Here is an 18,502-nt window from a genome sequence, read left to right as displayed (position 1 = left end):
TAGTGATGCATCCCCATCGGTGACTTGGTTGAGACTGAGTCCTTTCTACCCTCTGCATCTCACATCTCCAGTAAATGGATTTGTGAGTCAGGCATTTTCTGATCCCCAGGAAAGCGCCTAAGTGTCTTTACCTCGTTGTGCCAGCTGTGGGATTTTTCTGAGACCTAATCCTGTGACTGACATGTTCCAGATTTTCTCAGCTTTGTGCACTACTAGTTGACATACTGTTGTTCAGAAAGGGCCCAAGACTGCTGTCTAGGGAGCTTCCTCTAGAATGATTAAGCTCTCCTCCTTGGCTGTGTCTCTTCCAACTGTGTCATCACCACTCCCACCTCCCTGCCCTCTCACGTGTGTAGTCAGAGATGCTTGGCCTAGGGCCATATGAAAGTTCAGGTGAGCTGGTCTCCGCAGCTCAGCATCCAGGTTGGTAACCCCATGCCTTTCCTATCATAGGAGGCCAAGTAGATGCTTCGATGGGAGCTTTTCCACATGGGAACCTGAGGCCTAGAGAGACTAGTAGATCAAGGACCAGAACCTGGGGTCTCCTGAATTCCAAACCAGTGGCCTTTAATCCCCTGCTATAACCCCTCCCTCCCCAGGCTGGCCCAAGCTTCCCAGCAGGCCAGGTTGGATTTGTCACCACCATCACCCTCTCCCCCTTTTCAGTCCCAGGGAAGGACTTCTCCCCATATCGCTCCCCCAGGAAGTCTTCCCTGATCACTCCTTTCCTCTCCTGACAATGCCCGCAGTCCATGGGCCCCAAGCGCTCCCACCCCTGCCCGAGAATCACTTCCCACCTAGAGCAGCTGAGAACGCAGAGGCACTGGGTCCAATGTGGGCACGCCGCTGGCCTGAATTTGGTTCTGCTCTGCCACCTGTCCCATTTCTCACCTGGCAAACAGGAGTGGGCCCTGCCCTGCTGACCAGCATGCCCTTTCTTCTTGCCTCCAGGGAGCCCAGCTGACAATGCGTCCCTCAGGTCGGGCGACCGGATCCTCTTCCTCAATGGACTGGACATGAGGTCAGAGGCTACTGGGCACCAGAGCTTGTTCCCCAAGACTGCTGCCTCTTGGGACATCCAGGCCATGGTTCCCATCTCTTCTAACCAGTTGGTCCCCAGGGTCGGTCCCTCAGCCTGTGGGAACTCTTGAATCTCTCCTCCCACCCTAGCTAGGATGTCAGTTCATCCTTCCAGCCAGAAAACATGCCTGCTCCATGCAGGGGACAGAGTGGAAGTGACCATCTGTGTCTTCTGCTTTAAGGGGTGCCCTGCCTAGGGATGACATGGGTGCGACCCCTTCTGTGATCAGGTGTCCAGCTGGCCTTGGGCCTGGAGCTTCTCCTGCAGAGATTCTAGAGCAGGAGAGGCAGGGCCCTGGCTGTGGCTGTGGCCCAGCAGGGGCTTGCTGTGTAGCCTCTGCGGGCAGGAGAGGGAGGCCGGTGTGGGGTGTGGACAGGGCTCATCTGGCCAGGCCCTCCTGGGCCACCTCTGTTTGACAGGAACTGCTCTCACGACAAGGTGGTGTCCATGCTGCAGGGCAGTGGTGCGATGCCCACACTGGTGGTGGAGGAGGGGCTCGTCCCGTTCACCAGCGGTGAGACCCCCACTGCCACTCGGCTTTGTGTCCCACAGAGACCCTGCCCCCCCTTCCCCCAAACCCACAGCATCCCTCCCAGGTGATGCTGTAGGATCCAGTGGGATCACCTCAGGGACCCCGCCCGGCTCTCCCTCCGTCCCCATCCCCAGCTGCCGGCAGCAGATGTGCCCCCCAAAGCATGGCGCTGTGCAGCCACCTCCCAGCTCAGGAGGGCCCCTGGCCTCGGCTGCCAGGGAAACTGCACCTGGCCTGGGGATGTGGAATCACCTGTGCCTCTCCTGCCTGTGGCCCTGTAGACTCTGATTCTCTGGATTCCCCCAACCCGTCGGCACTCACCTCCCTGCAGTGGGTGGCGGAGATCTTACCATCCAGCATCCGTGTGCAGGGGAGAACTTTCAGCCAGCAGCTGGAGCATCTGCTCACGCCTGCCGAGCGCTATGGGGTCTGCCGGGCCCTTGAGAGCTTCTTCCAGCACAGGTGGCCGGGCCAAGGTGGTGGTGGGGGCCTTACCTGGGTGGGCCCCACATCCTGCCCAGAGTCACAATGCGGGTCTCCCTGCCTGAGCCTCCTCATCCCCCTTCTCCTGGGGGAGGCTCAGATAAGGCAGCAGCTGGTACGAGGGGCCCCAAGGTGGGCACAGTTGGGCTGCCCCAGAACAAACCCTGACTCTGAAACGTCCCAGCCACATGACCTGGGCAAGTCACAGCCTTCTCTGCAAAGTGAAACCAACAGTGACCATCTGCAGCGTTGTTGGGGGGCCTCACAGTAGCCTCGCCTGTGGGCACTTGCCACCAGCCAGGCCCTTTGGGGGTTGGTTGACTGTCTTTTCACACATCAGGGGCAGTAGGCTGCATTTGTCACACTCCTCGGTCCGTAGGGTCACTGTCATGGTCTGTGCAAACTCCTCACTTGTTCATTCCTTTTCCTTTCTTTGTTTTAACAGTTTGATCGAGATACAATTGATAGATCATACAATTCACTCATTTAGGTGTACAGTGCTCTGGGTTTTTGTAGATTCACAAATATGTACAACTATCACCACACTGAGTTTTAGAACATTTTCATCACTCAAACAGAAATGCTGCACCTTTTCACCATTGCCCACCCTCTTCTCTGCTCCTTCCTACCTTCAGCAACCATTAATTTACCTCCCATCTCTCTAGATGTCCCTGTTCTAGATATTTCATCTGAATGGAATCGTACACTATGTGGACTTTTGTGTCTGTCTCCTTTCACTTAGCACCATGTTTTCAATGTTCATTCAAGTTAGAACATGTACTTCGTTCCTTTTTAATGGCCAAGTAATACTCCACTGTATGGAAAGAACACATTTTGTTCATCCATTCAGCAGTTGATGGACATTTGGGTGCTTCCACCTTTCATTCCCTTTTGGTCCCACACTCTCTCCTGCGTCCCTCCCCCACCAAGGCCACCAGTCTGATGAGTTTAATGGGCATCCTTTTGTCCAAAGCTGTTCTCAAAAAGTGGGCGTTGCTGTTCCGTGGGATGTATTTTTACTTTACATCATCACTGTGCTATATGTGTCTGACTTGTTTTCACTGAGTGCTCTGTGTTTAGATCTGTCCGCATTGCTCTGTGTGCATTTAATACCCTGTTTATAACTGCAGCCGAATCCCCGTCTCACAGCCACTTGTCTCACCCATTTACCTTGCCAGGGACAGACAGGGGGTCGCCTCCAGTGTCTTCCCTTCCAGGGACACTGTGCTGAGCATCACTGCGCTCATTTCCCTGTGGAGCTGTGTGCAGTTCCCTGGGAACTTACATGTAAAGTCCCTCTGCTGTCTCAGTACACGCCATACATGTCAGCCTTCACACAGCTCTGTGCAATAGATGCTATTTTCATCCCCATTTTACAGATGAGGAAACTGAGGCACAGAGAAGTTAAGTAACTTAAGAAAGGTCACTTGGCTAGTAAGTAGCAGAGACAGGACTTGAATTCGGGCGGCCTGTCCCCAGAACCTGCCTTCCTGCCCACTTCTCTGTCTTAGCAGCAGGAAGGGGGCGCAGGGCACAAGCCTGTGTTCTGTGGCCTGGAAGTGCCCCCCTCGTCCATCCCTGTCCCACACCCCACGGTGAGCCCCTGAGGAATGAACTCCTTGCTCCTGCACCCCACTGCCCCCAGGAACATCGACACCCTCATCGTGGATGTCTACCCCGTGCTGGACACGCCTGCCAAGCAGGTGCTTTGGCAGTTCATCTACCAGCTGCTGACCTATGAGGAGCAGGAGCTCTGCCAGGAGAAAATCGCGTGCTTCTTGGGCTACACGGCCATGACAGGTGAGCAGCTCCTCGCCTTGCCCAGCCCACCTGAGGTAGTACAGCCATCCTGGGCCCCTCCCACACACAGATGTGCTCATGTGTCATGCAGATCCACGCCCAACACAGCCGGCTGGTCCCACGCTTGGCCCCACGAATGTGTCTTCCCAGCTTTAGGCAGCAAATGCAGCAGACCCTTAGACTTGACACACCCCACGTAATGCCCAGGATCTCAGGTTTCTCACCCACAAGATGGGGGTGACCTCAGTGGCTGTGCTTTGCACCCTAGGAAGTGTAGCACAGATCAAGAAGCTTGTGTGGCCGCTGCTTGCAGACCTGGATTATGAGCGTGCAGCCAGGTCACACCTGGCTGGACACAGGCACACACCAGGGCCTGCTGGGCCTTCCTCTGCTGTCTCCTGCTACAGTGCCTGTGTGCCCACGAAACCATGCACTTGATCGTACAGGCAGTGGGCCTGGAAAGTGTGCCAAACCCTGTGCGTTGGTCCTGGGTGCTCTGCGTCTGCTGTGTCCCAGCCTGCACACCTCCTCCATGTTGGCCCTGTGTGCCCACTATCCCTAGTCCCAGACACCCACACGTAGCAGGGGAATGGTCGGGGGTCTTAGCAAGAAACTTTAGCAAGGTGCAGGGGAGGTAACAGGTGTCTCACACACCTGCCTAAACCTGGAACCCTCCTTTTCACCCCATAAGTCCAATGTGGGCAGGGTTTTGAAACCTTGGGTTATGGGGTCCTAGGCTCTTGTCATGAGAAGAGGCCCTGTGGGGTGGGCTGTGGCCACCTCCCCCAGCCTGCATCCTCAGGCTAGCACCACCCCTGGGTTCCTCCAGTTCCTGGCACCCAGTTTCTCACCCAAGGCTTCCCCTTGAGAGCTGTCTTAGAGCTTAGCAGGGACAGACGTCACAGATTGGCAGACAGCCGCTGCCTCACCCTCCCTGTGTTTGGCAGCTCCTTGTCTGTCTGAGAGGACAAGGACCCGTCTCCCCTTCATGTCCCCCGTCAGAGCCCGAGCCCTCGCCAGACCTGGAGCCTGAGCCCGAGCCTGAGCCCGAGCAGATGCCTGAGCCCCAGCGGCGGAGCTCCCTGAGGGCCTCCTCCACGTGCCGCCGCAGCCTCCGGGCCCAGGGCCTGGAGACCAGTCTGGGCTGTGGTAAGGCCCTGGGCAGCCAGCCTGGAGGTGTGAGGGTGCGGCCAGGGCTCAGTTTTCCCACATGCAAAATGGGCTTGGTGAGGGGAGAAATCGCTGGGAATACATGGGCTGAGGGGTGGCCCTCCTGGGTCTGCAGGGCTAGCAGGTTCTTTCTCCATGGTCCCCCCTGGGTCTGGGCTGGGGCCTGAGCCTGAGAGATGAAAAGCGGTCATTAGACCCCCCCACAGCAGACTCTGCCATTCCCAATTCCCCAGCAGGTCCCAGCGACTGCCCGGAGATGCCTCTTCCTCTGATCCCAGGCGAGCGCCAGGCAGGCGATGGCACATCCCTCCCTGAGACCCCCAATCCCAAGATGGTGAGACCTGTCTGCCCTCCTGGTGGTATCAGAGGGTTCTAGGGCAGATATCTGCCTCCCAGACCACCCCGGCCTGGCCTGTGGGGCATGTTAGGGCCACGTGGGGGCAGTGGGGGCGGCTGGACTCACTGCCTCCCCCCCGCAGATGTCGGCTGTCTATGCAGAGCTGGAGTCTCGGCTGAGCAGCAGCTTCAAAGGGAAGATGGGGACCACATCCAGATCCCGTGCCTCTCCACCAGTGCCCAGCCCGGCAGGCACAGCAGGTAGGGGCTCAGCCAGCCCAGCTCTGGGGGTGGCACTGGCCGGCTGGGTGTTGCCCCACCTCCAGGTACACCCTGGAGGCCCCTCTTTGATCCATGGCCATGGGATTGAGTTGTGGGGAACCCCAGCAGTCTTCATGGTGAGGGGCCATCAAGGTCAGGGTTGTCCTCGTCCCTCTGTGCCCCCTATGATCCTCACCCCCGCTGTGGATCTAGAAAAGCAGAGGGCTGCCTGCAGAAGAGTCCCCAAGTTAGCATGTGGCTGTTGGATACACTATTAAGCACATGCGTTGCTCTGTGAATGGCGCAGCTGGAAAGGTGGTTGCTCACAGGACACACGTGATGATTTTTCTGCATTTAGAAGGCAGGACCCCTGGTGATGCTCCTGGGAGCCCAGGGCCTGCTGGGTGTGGGCGGTGCTTCATGACCAGGTCTGGGGCCTGGAGAAAGCCCCTGGGCCCTTTGAGTTACATTCAGTGGGTGCCAGGTGGGACCCCTGGTGTCCCTTTCAAGATGAGCTGGAATCTTGCCTGGCCTGGGCCTAAGCAGGGTGCCCCCACCAGCCTTGAGCACGCTCAAGGAAGAACATGGAGGGACGGGGTCACCCAGGTTCATCAGCGCTGTGTCCAGAGAGGGAAGGGAAGGTGCCCAGGGACACAGAGCCAACCTTCCCTGGGCCCCTGTCCTCCAGCCTGTACCTGGAACCCAGGTACTGACTGTAGAGGGGTCCTCATGAGCCCTCCCCCACCCCAGGGCCCAGGACCCTGTCCGGAGTCTCGTGGCCCAGCGAGCGGCTCCTGCCCTCCCCCTGCTACTACCCGTTGTGCTCAGGAGAACCGGCCTCCCCCAGCAGCTCTGAGTCCCACCCCTACGCCAGCCTGGACAGCAGCAGGGCGCCCTCCCCACAGCCAGACCCCAGGCCCATCCACTCCGACAGCCCCCCCAGCCCGGACATTGCCCGCCAGCCGAGCCGCAGGAAGCTCTTCACCTTCTCTCGGCCTGTGCGAAGCCGGGATACTGACCGCTTCCTGGATGCCCTGAGTGAGCAGCTGGGCCCCCGGGTCAGCATCGTGGACGATTTCCTGAGCCCTGAGAACGACTACGAGGAGGTGAGCACGCAGGCAGACGTGAGACCCAGGGAGCAGGTGATACAGGCATCTAAAGGAAGTGTCCCCGGGCTCCTGCAGGCCTGTGGGGGACCTGTCTCAGGCTGCCTTAGGCCTGGCTTCAGCTATCCCACCCTTTGACCCAAGGCTACCCCACACACCCCAGACGATTCCGCTTTCCCTCACCTCACCCCACCTGGCCCCACTCTTGCCTTATTCTGCCCCCACAGATGAGCTTCCACGATGACCAGGGCAGCTTTGGAACCAACGAGCGGAGCAGCGCTAGCGAGTGCATCAGCAGCAGTGAGGAAGGCAGCTCCCTGACCTACTCCTCCATGTCTGACCACATCCCCCCACCCCCACTCAGCCCCCCACCGCCGCCACCCCTGCCCTTCCATGACCCCAAACCCAGTTCCCGCCCCCCTGATGGTCCCCGGGGCCCCACTCAGACACTGGCCAAGCCCCTCACCCAACTCAGCCACCCAGTCCCTCCCCCACCCCCGCCGCCCCTGCCCCCGCCTGTGCCCTGTGCACCCCCCATGCTGTCCCGGGGCGTGAGCCACCGCCGCAGTGAGACCAGCCACATGAGCGTCAAGCGCCTGCGGTGGGAGCAGGTGGAGAACTCGGAAGGCACCATCTGGGGTCAGGTAGGGGACCTGAGGCTCCGGGCTCTCCGTGTGAAGGGCAGCCCTGAGTGGGTGGGTGGGGTGGGGAGTGGCAGTCCCGCTGCCAGCGTGCCTCCTCACTGAGCCCCCCCTGCAGCTCGGGGAGGACTCTGACTATGACAAGCTCAGCGACATGGTGAAGTACCTCGACCTGGAGCTCCACTTTGGCACCCAGAAACCTGCGAGTGAGTGGCCTGAGGGCCCTGGGGGACCCCGACACCTGGCTGTGTGGCCACCCAGGGCTCAGAGCCCCCAAGGCCGACACTGACTGCCATTACTTACTGTGCCCCCGAGGTATTTAACTTCTCAGAGCCTCAATTTTCCCACCTCAAAATGGAGATGATGATAACGGCTGGCATTTGTTTCCCAAGTGCCAGACACCCTTGACCCTCAATTCAGAACTAACCCTGTGACACTGACAACTTCCTGATGAGAAAGCTCAGAGAGGCTAGGTAATTTGCTCAGTCACACAGCCAGACAGGAGGCATCCCGAGAGAGCCCTTCCAGTCTCTCTGTCCCCTCACCCCTCGCTGGGCATCTCCCTATAGCTGTTGGGTGGGGCTCCAGGCAGCCAGGGAGATTGTGCGTGGAAAATGGTCCCGGGATGGAAGAGAAAGGCCCTTGTCCATCCAGGAAGCATCTGCAAGGTCAAGAGGTGGTTGGTTCTCCTTACTCAGCCAGCTCAGTCCCACACACCCAGGGGAGAGAGAGGATGGGAGGAGGTACACGCACCACGCATGCTGAGTGTGTTAGCCTGGGCTCAAGGGTTCATGAGTGGGAACTGTGGATACCCGGAGATGATTCAGTCAAGGCCATGGTCAGGGGGCAGTGGCCTGTTGGGGGTGGCCACACCCCTCCTGAGCCCTCCCACGGCAGCCTCTGCCTAGCCTCCCCTCATTAAACCACCAGTTTCTCTTCCAGAGCCAGTGCCTGGGCCTGAGCCCTTCAGGAAGAAGGAGGTGGTGGAGATCCTCTCCCACAAGAAGGCCTACAACACTTGTGAGGGGCCGGGGAGTCCCAGGGGTTGTGGAGGGCAGGAGGTGGCCCTTTGTCTGGGCCTCAGGCGGGGGTCCGCCCCCGGATGCTGACAGAGATTAGGCTGTAAGACTCCCCTCTCTCCCCCCCCCCACCCACACACACCTGCCACCGCGGGTAAGGGCTCCCTCCCAGGTCGCACATCCAGTCTGATCCCACCGACATACATGCCGGCCTCGGGTCCACTCCCCATAAGCCCTGGCCCCTGATTGGCTCCCCAGTTCTGGTCCCGCCTCTAGGCCCCTCCCTAGTTCCTTGGCCTCAATCAATTCCAGATCTAGCTCCTCGAGAACCCCGCCCTCGCCCTTTAATCGGTCGCAGAGAGGACTGTTTCCATCCTCGGCTGGCTCCTGCCCTGCCCCGGTTCCCCCCAGACCCCCCCAATAGCCCCGGTGACTCTCGAGGCCCCGTCCCGGCTCACCTTAGCGGTCCCGCCTGCAGCCATCCTGCTGGCGCACCTGAAGCTGAGCCCCGCGGAGCTGCGGCAGGTGCTCATGAGCATGGAGCCGCGGCGCCTGGAGCCCGCGCACCTGGCGCAGCTGCTGCTCTTCGCGCCGGACGCCGATGAGGAGCTGCGCTACCAGGCCTTCCGCGAGGCGCCCGGCCGCCTCAGCGAGCCCGACCAGTTCGTCCTGCAGGTGCGGCGGCCGTGACCCCCGCCTGGGGTCAGGGGCTGCTGCCCAGCGGCCTCGGCCGCCTCCATCCAGGCTCTCACTATGTCCCAGGGCTGCGTTGGTCCCGCTCCACTCGCGCCCCCACGCTCACACCTCTGAGTCCTAGTTTTACACCTTTAATGACCAATCCCCGCCCAGGGTCCAAAGTGGATGGGATGAAGGTGCCTCCTCGAGGTGGTGCTTATTTTTCCTAAGGGAATACCAGGCTCAGCTGACCGCCACCCAGGGTGCCATGGGGCAGTGGGTCTCCTGGCGGGATGGATGAGTCCTGGCTCTGCCTTCGTGCCAGATGCTGTCGGTTCCCGAGTACAAGACCCGCCTGCGCAGCCTCCACTTCCAGGCCACCCTGCAGGAGAAGACAGAAGAGATCCGGGGCAGCTTGGAGTGCTTGCGCCAGGCCTCCCTCGAGCTCAAGAACAGCCGGAAGCTCGCCAAGATCCTGGAGGTCCGGGCGCACCCCTCCGTGGTCACTCTCCCTGCCCCTCTGCCCTGGGGTTTCCAGTCTGGAAGTGCGTCCTGATGGACCAGGGGTGCGGGGTGGGTGAGTACCTACCCGCCCACCTTCCTTTCCAGTTTGTGTTAGCCATGGGCAACTATCTCAACGATGGACAGCCCAAAACCAACAAGACCACCGGCTTCAAAATCAACTTCCTGACGGAGGTGAGGGGCTAGTTGGCAGTAATTGATTAGCTTGCTCTGCCGTTGAGGTTGAGGTGGCCAGGCCTAAGCAGAGGGGAGGAGAGAACATGAGGACCAAGGAGGGCCCTTCCCCCAGGAGGAAGAGCTGGCTGTCCACAGGCCAGGATGTGATACAGCACAGGTTGGAGGGTGGCTGGGACGGGAGTGAGCTCCTCCAATTGAAGCTTCAGTATCTGGAATAATGGAGTAGGGGGGAGCAGGGAGGGAAGGCTCCAGGAGGAAGGGGAGAGTCCATTTGTAGATACGAATGGTTTAGGATGGCTGAGGCTCGGATGGGCCACAGATGCTTCCAGAAAACCACAACAGCGAAGATCCATGAGTGATGCTACCCATCCCCCTGGGGTCAGAGAATCTTGGGCTATATCTGCTGACAAGGACAGGAAAACCTAGGGGCCTCCCCAAGTTGGGGGCTGGAGGCCTGGTTCCTGGGGGTCTCAAAGATCTGGGCCAGGGAACCTGCAAACTCCTGGAGAGGCCCGTGGCATCCTAGCAGATAAGACTTCAGAGTAAGGAATACTAGCAATCGGGTTATGAACTTTGGAGTTGGCAAGTGTTGAGGGCCAGGAATAAGCCACAGTCCAGGAGAGCAGGGCTGAGAGTACCTGGGCCCGTGTGATAGGGTTCTGATGGGGTCCTTGAGGAGGACGTGTGTTGGGGGTCCCTTGCAGCTGAACTCCACCAAGACGGTGGACGGAAAGTCCACCTTCCTGCACATCCTTGCCAAATCACTGAGCCAGCACTTCCCTGAACTCCTGGGCTTTGCTCAGGACCTACCCACCGTGCCCCTGGCTGCCAAAGGTATGCTGGGTGAGGGGGTGGGGGGGAGGCAGAGGCACTGCCGTCCTGGGCTGGGAGTGCGGCTCCATGAGGCTCTGTCTCCTTCCCCACAGTGAACCAACGGGCCCTCATCAGTGACCTGGCTGACCTCCACGGCACCATCAGTGAGATACAGGCTGCCTGCCAAAGCATGTCCCCCTCGAGCGAGGACAAGTTTGCCGTGGTTATGACAGTATCCTCTGAGCAGCCTGATGCTGGCATGGTCAAGTAGAACTAGCTATGGCTCCCCTGAGATTCTGGGCAGAGGCTGCTGTGGGTCCAGGAGTGCTGGAAGAGGGTCCATCCTGGGTCTTTTTTAATCCAAGCACTTCTGCCAAGTCTGTGTGTAACTGAGGAGGAGCTCTTCTGACTGTCCTAAAGCCTCTGCCTTGCCCCATCTGTCCTCATGGAGAGCCCAGGCTTAAGTCATGAGACAGAAGGAGAGGCCTGGCAGGCCCTGGCCAGCTGAAGGCAGTCAGGAGAGGGGAGGATTCCCACCGAGCGTAGTGACAGATGCTGTAGAAAAGAGCGAGAGTAAGGCCTGGAGCGTGACGGGGCCACTCCAAGTGAGTGCTTGGGGCAGAGGGTGTACATCTGAGCAGAGCCCAGAGGGAGGAGTTGCCCTGCACAGAGGAGCAAGTGAGAGCCCTGCAGCTGGACTGACTGTGGCAGGTTTTGGGAAGAGCTTGGGGGACGGTAGGCAAAGGGGCTCCAGCCGAGCCCAGCGTCTGGGACAGACAGGAGTGAGGCAGCTTGGCTGCTGTCTGGGGTCACTGCCCAGGAACCTGGGGACAGCCCGGAGGCCGGGCAGTTTCCTTAACAGAGGCCCATCAGTCGTTCCTGGAGATGGCGCAGCCTGTGCTGCGGGCGCTGGACGGGCTGCAGCGCGAGGCCATGGAGGAACTGGGCAAGGCGCTGGCCTTCTTCGGGGAGGATTCCAAAGCCACCACCTCCGAGGCCTTCTTCGGCATCTTTGCGGAGTTCATGAGCAAGTTCGAGGTGAGCCAGGGTGGAAGGCTTAAGGGGCCCCTCAGGAGAGGTCAACGCCAGAGTCAAATGAAGGGAGTCTTCTGTCATGCTGGGTTTGGGATAGGGCCCCAGTGAGTTACACAACCCCCCTCCCCACCGAGGGGAGCCTGGTAGGTCTGTGCCCTGGCTCTGGGGTGAGAGACGAGGCAGGGAAGATGTGGGGGTTCCTGGGACCACTGACCAAGCCCTTCCCACGTGCTCCCCCCTCACCAGCGAGCACTCAGTGACCTGCAGGCTGGGGAGGGCGCTCGCAGCTCAGGGATGGCTTCACCCCTGGCCTGGTGACGGCGATGGCCGCAGCGCACCGGACTGCACCTGTCTGGGCTTTGGGCTGTGCCTGCCCCCCCGTCAGGCCACTGCGCCTGCTACACCTGCATCTCCAGCTACCTCAGCCATCGAGCTCCGGCCACTGCGAAGGTGTGGGGCTCGGCCGTGTCCCCCTCTCCAGGCCAAGCCCCAGTTCTGAGTGCTGGGGGTGCGGGGCAGGAGCAGACGCTCTGACTCCCCAGGAAGGTGATCCTCGGCTTCCAGTGGGCACTGGTCCACGGCGCCCAGGCCTGGCTGTACCCCACACTCCGCGGGCCTCCTGTGCTTTGTACCCGCATGGCTCCCAGGCCTGCATGCAGGTGCTGGCTGTCAGCACCTCATGACGTCGATGTCGGGGTCTGGAGGGGCTGGGGCAGGATGGTGGCCTGCGATCAGCGGGTGGCTCGCGAAGTGGCCATGGTCCTGGGGCAGTGTCTGCTGTTTGTTCCTCCATTGCTTGGCCAGACCTCACGGGGCTGGGAAGAAGGACATCGAACCTCCTTTCTGAGCCTGCTCTGAGCCGCGGCCCCTAGGGACACCATAGTGGAGCACAGACCTTGTAAAGAAAGCAGATGCTCTTGAACATGCCATACCAGGGGGCATGATAAGGCCTGGAGGTCCCTCACCCAGCCCAAGCCTTCTGGGGCTGCTTGGAAGAAAGCAGGCAGGCAGGCAGGAAGGAGAGCCCCAAGTCCGCACCCAGTCTGGGTCTTGGAAGCTGGAAGAAACTGCAGTTGGCTTTTCCCAGAAGGGGAGCAGGTGGGAGAGAAATAGGGAAGCACTGGATGAGGAAGACCCTCTATGTCAGACTGCAGAATTGAAATTGAGTTTTTTAGCCAGTAAACAAACTTAAATCTGGTTTATACGTGGTCAATATGAAGTGGGGAGTCGGGAGTGGGACCAGGGTCGTCAAGGGAGGTGTAGAGAATGGAGAGATTTGGATTCAGGCGGAAGATGAGCAGGATTTGGCGGCCGATTACTGGATGGGTGGCGATGACGTCCCTGGAGCAGGTCGTGCAAGTAGAGCAGACTTAGGAGCAGAGGACACAATCTAGGATGTATTTGGGACCCCAGAGGCCATGGTAATGTGTCTGGAGCCCCTGGTAGGACTGGGCATAGAGGAGAGAATTACCTGGGTGCTGGGAGGGAGCGGGGGAGGCTGTGGACACAGAAGGCGTGTCAACTTGTTTCGTCCTTTCCACGCTCTGGTTGGCAGCTCCGGGCATCAGACAGCTTCCTGTTTACCTCTTTCCTGAACTTTCTTCCAGGGAAGTCTGAAATGGGCTCTAAACATGTCTCTGGACCAAATGGCTAATGTTGCTCCTGGGCAGTGTTCGGGGCCCATTCAGTTCTTCCCAGTCTCCCACAGGCCCTTCTTTGAAGCCATGTATGTTCTTTTGTTCCCCACTCAGCCACCATGTAAAAATGTCTAAACCATAATGTATAATTCAAGGGTGGGGTGGAGGAATATGCCCAGCTGTGGCTAGTGGTGCACGTTTCTCCCCAGCAGGTCCAGCTGGATAATTTCCATAACTTTCCAAAGCCTGTGTCTCTGAGAAACATGGCAGGAAGTCAGTTAATTCCCACACGAGATCTGTAGAGATTATAGACTCCACCAGGCTGTGAAACAGGTGTGATCCCACAGCCCAGGTAGCCCATACGGCATTTTCCTGCAAGTTAGAAACACATGCCCTCCCCAGGTAGGTCCAGCCCCATGGCAGGGGGCACAGGTTGGCCAGCCAAGTACTAGCTAAGTTTTCTCCCTAACTTGCCTTGTATTGGTTATCGATTTGCCACCAATGCCATGTACCAGTCTGTCCCAAAACTCGGGTGCTTCAGATGGCAGCCCCTTATGCTCCTGAGTCTGTGGGCTACCTGGCAGTTCTGACCTGAGCTGGGGTCAGGGGATCCACTCATGTATCTACTGTCATCTGTGAGTCAGCGGGTCAGCTTCGCTGATCAGGGCTCCCCCATGTCTGGGGCCTTGGCTAGGTCTGCTGGGGTGGGTTCCTGTGGCCTCTCAGCCTCCAGCCAGATAGCCAGGATCATTCAAATGGTAGAGGCAGGGGTCCAAGAGAATAAGCAAAGGCATAGAAGACCCCTTGTAAGCTCAGAACTGGCACACCATCCCTTCCACTACAGTCTGTTGTTAGAGTAAGTGACAAAGCCAGCCCAGCACCTAGGGGGAAGGAAATAGGCTCCACCCTTGAGATATGCTGTAAAGTGACATTGCAGAGGTGCGGATTCAGAGTGGGTGGAGAATCCGGGCTGCTTTTGCATTCAGTGTACCGTGTGACCCCTTGATCAGGCACTCTGGTACAGATTCCAGCCTCCTTAAAATCCTCAGGGCCCTGGGTCCTCCCTGGACCCAATACAGCTTGATTACCCATCTTCCTGTGTCCTCCAGGTGGCATGCTTCTCGTTCTCACCCAGTCACCCATGAGTGACCTGACACCTCTCTAGATACACTCAGTCCGGTCTGTGCCTGCCTAGCAACCAGTCTCCCTTATGCTGGACAAAGTTCCCTGGTTTTCCTTTGGGAAATTATCCCTCCCCTACTTCCAGGCCCTGGAGAAATGCTGATTGGATAAGGATGGTCTCGTGACTCTGGCTAGGGGCTCAGGGTCAATTCAAGACTCAAGTTAGAACTATTTTGGAAAGGGAGGCTTCCTTTTTTCTGGATGAATTGTTGGATGTATAGTGGGTGGGAGCCTGGAGGGAGCTGCCAGGGCCACCCCCTGGAGTGCACCTGCATGGATGTAAAGCCAATACAGGAGAGCAGAAGAGAGATCACGCCATACAGCTCTTTGTCCCTGGATCCAACCATGCCTGAAGCAGGCTTCTGGACTTGTCAGTTTCCAAGCCAACAAATTCTCCTTCCATTTTAAAATTCTAATTTATTTTAATGTTTTGGTTTAGTCTGGTTTGAATGGGTTTCTGTCACTTGCAACCCTAAGAGGGTTAACTCATATACCCATCAACAGATGGCTATAGATGTTCAATCTTTTAACATTTCTCAGTGAACTTTCTTCGGTCATTAACACATTCGCCAATACATTTTGACTGCCTACTATGTGCCAGGCAGAGTGCTGGGTGAAAACATCTTGTGGGTCAGCCTCTCTGAATTTGGTTTCCTAGGGTTGTATTTCATGGTAATTCTATACCTGAGTCAGTAAAAAGCCCTGCACGTGAGCTAATATGGACGCCGCGTCCCCCCACCAACTCCTCACCAGATGACTAGGTGTGAATGCAGGCACTTTGCCCCAAGGATTTACTTATCTCTCGGTAATACTAAGAAGGTCATATAGCCTACTTACACATCAGTCGGTGGTTACTAGGCAGTGTGCTCAGTGTTTTTACATATTTCATTTCATTTTACTTTCCCAGTGACTCTCTGAGGTAGGTGTTATTTTCTCCTTTTTACAAATAAAGCGTCGGAAACTCAGGAAGGTTATGTGACTTGCTGGATCACAAACTTGGGTCTGCCTAAATCTAAAGCTCTTCCTCTGCATGGCAATATTGTTGTTGTGTGTAACGTGTTCTTTGTTTTAATGTCATTGTTCCCGGGTGTACAGATGCTGGTGGCTTCAGCAGAAAGCCCTTCTCTCTTTTCTTGACACGTCCTGTTCCTCTGTGTGTTAGTCTGCTCAGACTCCTGTAACAAAACACCCCAGGCTGAGTGGCTTAACAAACAGGAATTTCTTTTCTCACCGTCCTGGAGGCTAGAAGTCCAAGATCAAGGTGTCGGCGGGCTTGGTTTTTCCCGAGGCTGCTTTCTACTCCTTGCAGATGGCCACGTTCTCACGATGCCCTCAGATGGCCTTTTCTCTTTGTGTGTGCATTCATGTGTCTCTTCTTCTTCTGAAGACACCAGTCCTGTTGGACTAGGGTACCTCCCATGTGACCTCACCTAACCTTAATTACCACCTTAAAGCCCCTGTCTTCAAATGCAGTCACGTTCTGAGGTATTGGGGGTTAGAACTTCAACATATGAAATTGGGGCAGGGACACAATTCAGCCCAAAACACTCCCTTATCAGGTGCCTAGGATATAACCATCGCAGTTCTAAGGAGGCCTCAAAGATCTCTGGATTGGGCTGGTGCTTCCAAGAGAAAGGGTTCCCTCAAGCAGGATTCCCTCACCTTCTCCATCTGTGAACTTTTGTGTACCTGCCCTCATCTTCATCGCGTGGTGATCGATTGGGCCTTGCCCTTAACTCCAGTTCAGAGCTAGTTCTCCAACTGTGCTATATTCCCACCTCCTGAAGCTCCCAGGCGTCTCATTGCTCCAGGGACCACAGCTCACTCCCCACTAACTCCTTCCCCGTCCACTGCAGCCCTCTCAAAATACTCTAAACTCCAGTGGCCGGTGCCCTCTCACCCCACCTTTAGAACCAGATCTTTCAGGCTGTTGTCTACACTGGCTGCCTCTTCTCCTCACCACCCACTCACCTCTCAGCACGTGCCAGTCTGGCTTTCTCAGCCGTCATCTCCTGAACTGCTATCACCCCTGACAGGAAACTACAGCGAAGGCTTGTTGTCCTTATCTTAACTGACCTTTATTAAGGCAGCCCTGGGCACTGTTTACCCTCCCTTTGCAAATTCTCGCACACCCAGGCTTCAGCAACCAGCTGTCTACTTGCCGATAACCCTGTCATCAACCTCATTTCTCATTGGCCCAGCTGCTGCTGGCCTTTTCATGCAGCAAATGCTCGATGATTGCCCATTAAATCAAACCAAAATAATATCAAGAGAGGGGGCTACCAAGTTCCTCAAGACAATGACTGCCTCCTTTCTATGAAACAGTTCAGCCATCTGTATCCAGACCCTTAAAGCCAGAGTTGCAAAGTCAAAGTCTGCAGAGGCCAGAAATGCAGTGCAAACGTACCATGTAGGTGGGTGTAAGAAAACAACACGGGGACAAGGATGATGGCTTACTGACACAGGGACGGGGAAGGAAAACGGGGAGGGCTGGGCACCGGGGAGCTGGAGAATGGATACCCTATCTGCAGCGGGAACCTGACCCCCTAGAGCCATCGTCTTCCATCTGTATGATGCCTGATCTTCAGGCTTTCTCAAAGAAAGCCAGAAATCCAGTATTTCACTTAAAAAGTCCTGGTGAAATCTTGGCAACCAACTCAAAACTTTAAAAAAACATGATTAATTATGAACCAAAGGAAACATTCCCGTGAGCCAGATGGAGCCCAGCTGTGTGTTTGCAACCCCTGAAATAAAATATGCCATTTGATGCATTCATACTATCCTGGGGTATAGGGGGGTACCCTATACCCCAGGGTAGTACCCTATACCCCAGACTTGGTTTGCTTTAAATGTCAGCAAGGGATCTGTGTTGGGGGCTAGTTGGCAGTTCTGGATTCTGGATGGAAACATGCTGATTATCTTATTTTGAAGATGTCCTTTTTTTAGGAAATTCACCAGGATGGGCCATTTAGTCACAGGAAGGTAGGACCCACGCAGTGTTCTGGGGGAAAGCTGTGAGGTCACCATGGAACCAGATGCTATTCCACAGACCAAGGGGTTCGGGGTCTTTAGTTGTGCACGTGAACTACATCTTTATCTTGATAGTGCCCTACAGGTGAGGAAAATATTTAAAAGAGAGTTTGACTGGATTCCTGATGTCCCCAGCCTTGAATAAACACAGTGATTGTGTGCTCTTGGACCATTTGGGGTTAGTGAGGGGGTTTACACAGAAGGAAATGGATGTCCCTATTGTTCAGTGTCCAGGAGCAGGAAGGCCTGTGGGGTGGGGAAAGGGACAGCCCTCTTGGGGCGGGGAGGTGGAGACTCCCTTACCAGGGGAGTGAGCTGGGTCCTGTCCTGTGAGAGCTATGGGAGGAGAGGCCCAGACGTGAGATGAGAGCATCAGACTGGAAGCACTGCCCTCTCCCACTGCACGTGGGGCAGACATCATCATGTGGCCTTAGTTGTGTCTGTAGGACTCCTATGCGTTAGAGGGAATGCGCTCGGGGAATGCAAATGGCTTGGGCAGAAGCAGTGGTTCTGAGCATAGAAGCCGCCAAAGCATCAGGCCACCACATCCCTCAGGGATCCCCCAAGAGCTGCTTGAGGAGGGGAACCCCAGGAGAAAGACAGGACTGAAAATTCACCCACAAATGCAAAGAGACATTGAGGTATGTTGTTGTTCCTTGTGGAGTTAATCAGAAGCAACCAGGATGTCCAATAATAGGGGATCAGCAAAATAAGCCACACGACAGTCATTTGTTGGAATGTGATACAGCGATTAGAATGTTGAATTGTTAAGATCATGGAAGAATGCTTATGATATAATAAGTAAAAAAGCAAAATACAGAATTGGATGTAACAAGATGACCTTGGGTGAAACAAGACTCTGAGCCCTTGAAGTGGGGGACCGACTGGGACAACACAACTTGGACTGGACTGTCACATGCACTGTCGCTCAAAACTAAATGTAGCTGCTGGGGAACGTACTGATGCTAACTTCTACGTGATCATCTTTCTATGTGGATACTT

The 18,502-nt window shown here is 56.6% G+C and overlaps 1 protein-coding gene across 9 annotated transcripts in view; it reads left to right on the top strand.

The window, feature by feature from the left end:
• Positions 1-12,848, top strand: part of GRID2IP (Grid2 interacting protein) — a 48,056-nt gene extending 35,208 nt beyond the window's left edge. For 3 of the 9 annotated variants that reach the window (XM_019753653.2, XM_074313953.1, XM_074313951.1), the window contains 18 exons: positions 952-1,021; positions 1,501-1,595; positions 1,895-2,075; positions 3,742-3,896; positions 4,899-5,045; positions 5,303-5,400; positions 5,546-5,663; positions 6,414-6,769; positions 6,997-7,413; positions 7,529-7,616; positions 8,353-8,430; positions 8,908-9,104; positions 9,430-9,585; positions 9,714-9,800; positions 10,508-10,637; positions 10,730-10,848; positions 11,490-11,654; positions 11,898-12,848. In XM_019753653.2, coding sequence (XP_019609212.2) covers positions 952-1,021; positions 1,501-1,595; positions 1,895-2,075; positions 3,742-3,896; positions 4,899-5,045; positions 5,303-5,400; positions 5,546-5,663; positions 6,414-6,769; positions 6,997-7,413; positions 7,529-7,616; positions 8,353-8,430; positions 8,908-9,104; positions 9,430-9,585; positions 9,714-9,800; positions 10,508-10,637; positions 10,730-10,848; positions 11,490-11,654; positions 11,898-11,969 — 2,729 coding nt within the window. In that variant the 3' untranslated portion in view covers positions 11,970-12,848. Of the gene's footprint in view, positions 1-951; positions 1,022-1,500; positions 1,596-1,894; positions 2,076-3,741; positions 3,897-4,898; positions 5,046-5,299; positions 5,401-5,545; positions 5,664-6,413; positions 6,770-6,996; positions 7,414-7,528; positions 7,617-8,340; positions 8,431-8,907; positions 9,105-9,429; positions 9,586-9,713; positions 9,801-10,507; positions 10,638-10,729; positions 10,849-11,489; positions 11,655-11,897 lie in introns of all 9 variants that reach the window. The other 6 variants (XM_074313946.1, XM_074313952.1, XM_074313949.1 and 3 more) reach the window with 3 other exon arrangements.
• The last annotated feature ends 5,654 nt before the right edge of the window (positions 12,849-18,502 follow it).

This window comes from Rhinolophus sinicus, linkage group LG10 (assembly GCF_036562045.2).
Source record: "Rhinolophus sinicus isolate RSC01 linkage group LG10, ASM3656204v1, whole genome shotgun sequence".
NCBI classification, from domain to species: Eukaryota; Metazoa; Chordata; class Mammalia; order Chiroptera; family Rhinolophidae; genus Rhinolophus; species Rhinolophus sinicus.
The sequence above is the reverse complement of the archived record's forward strand: the minus strand, read 5'-3'. Positions and strand labels throughout refer to the sequence as shown.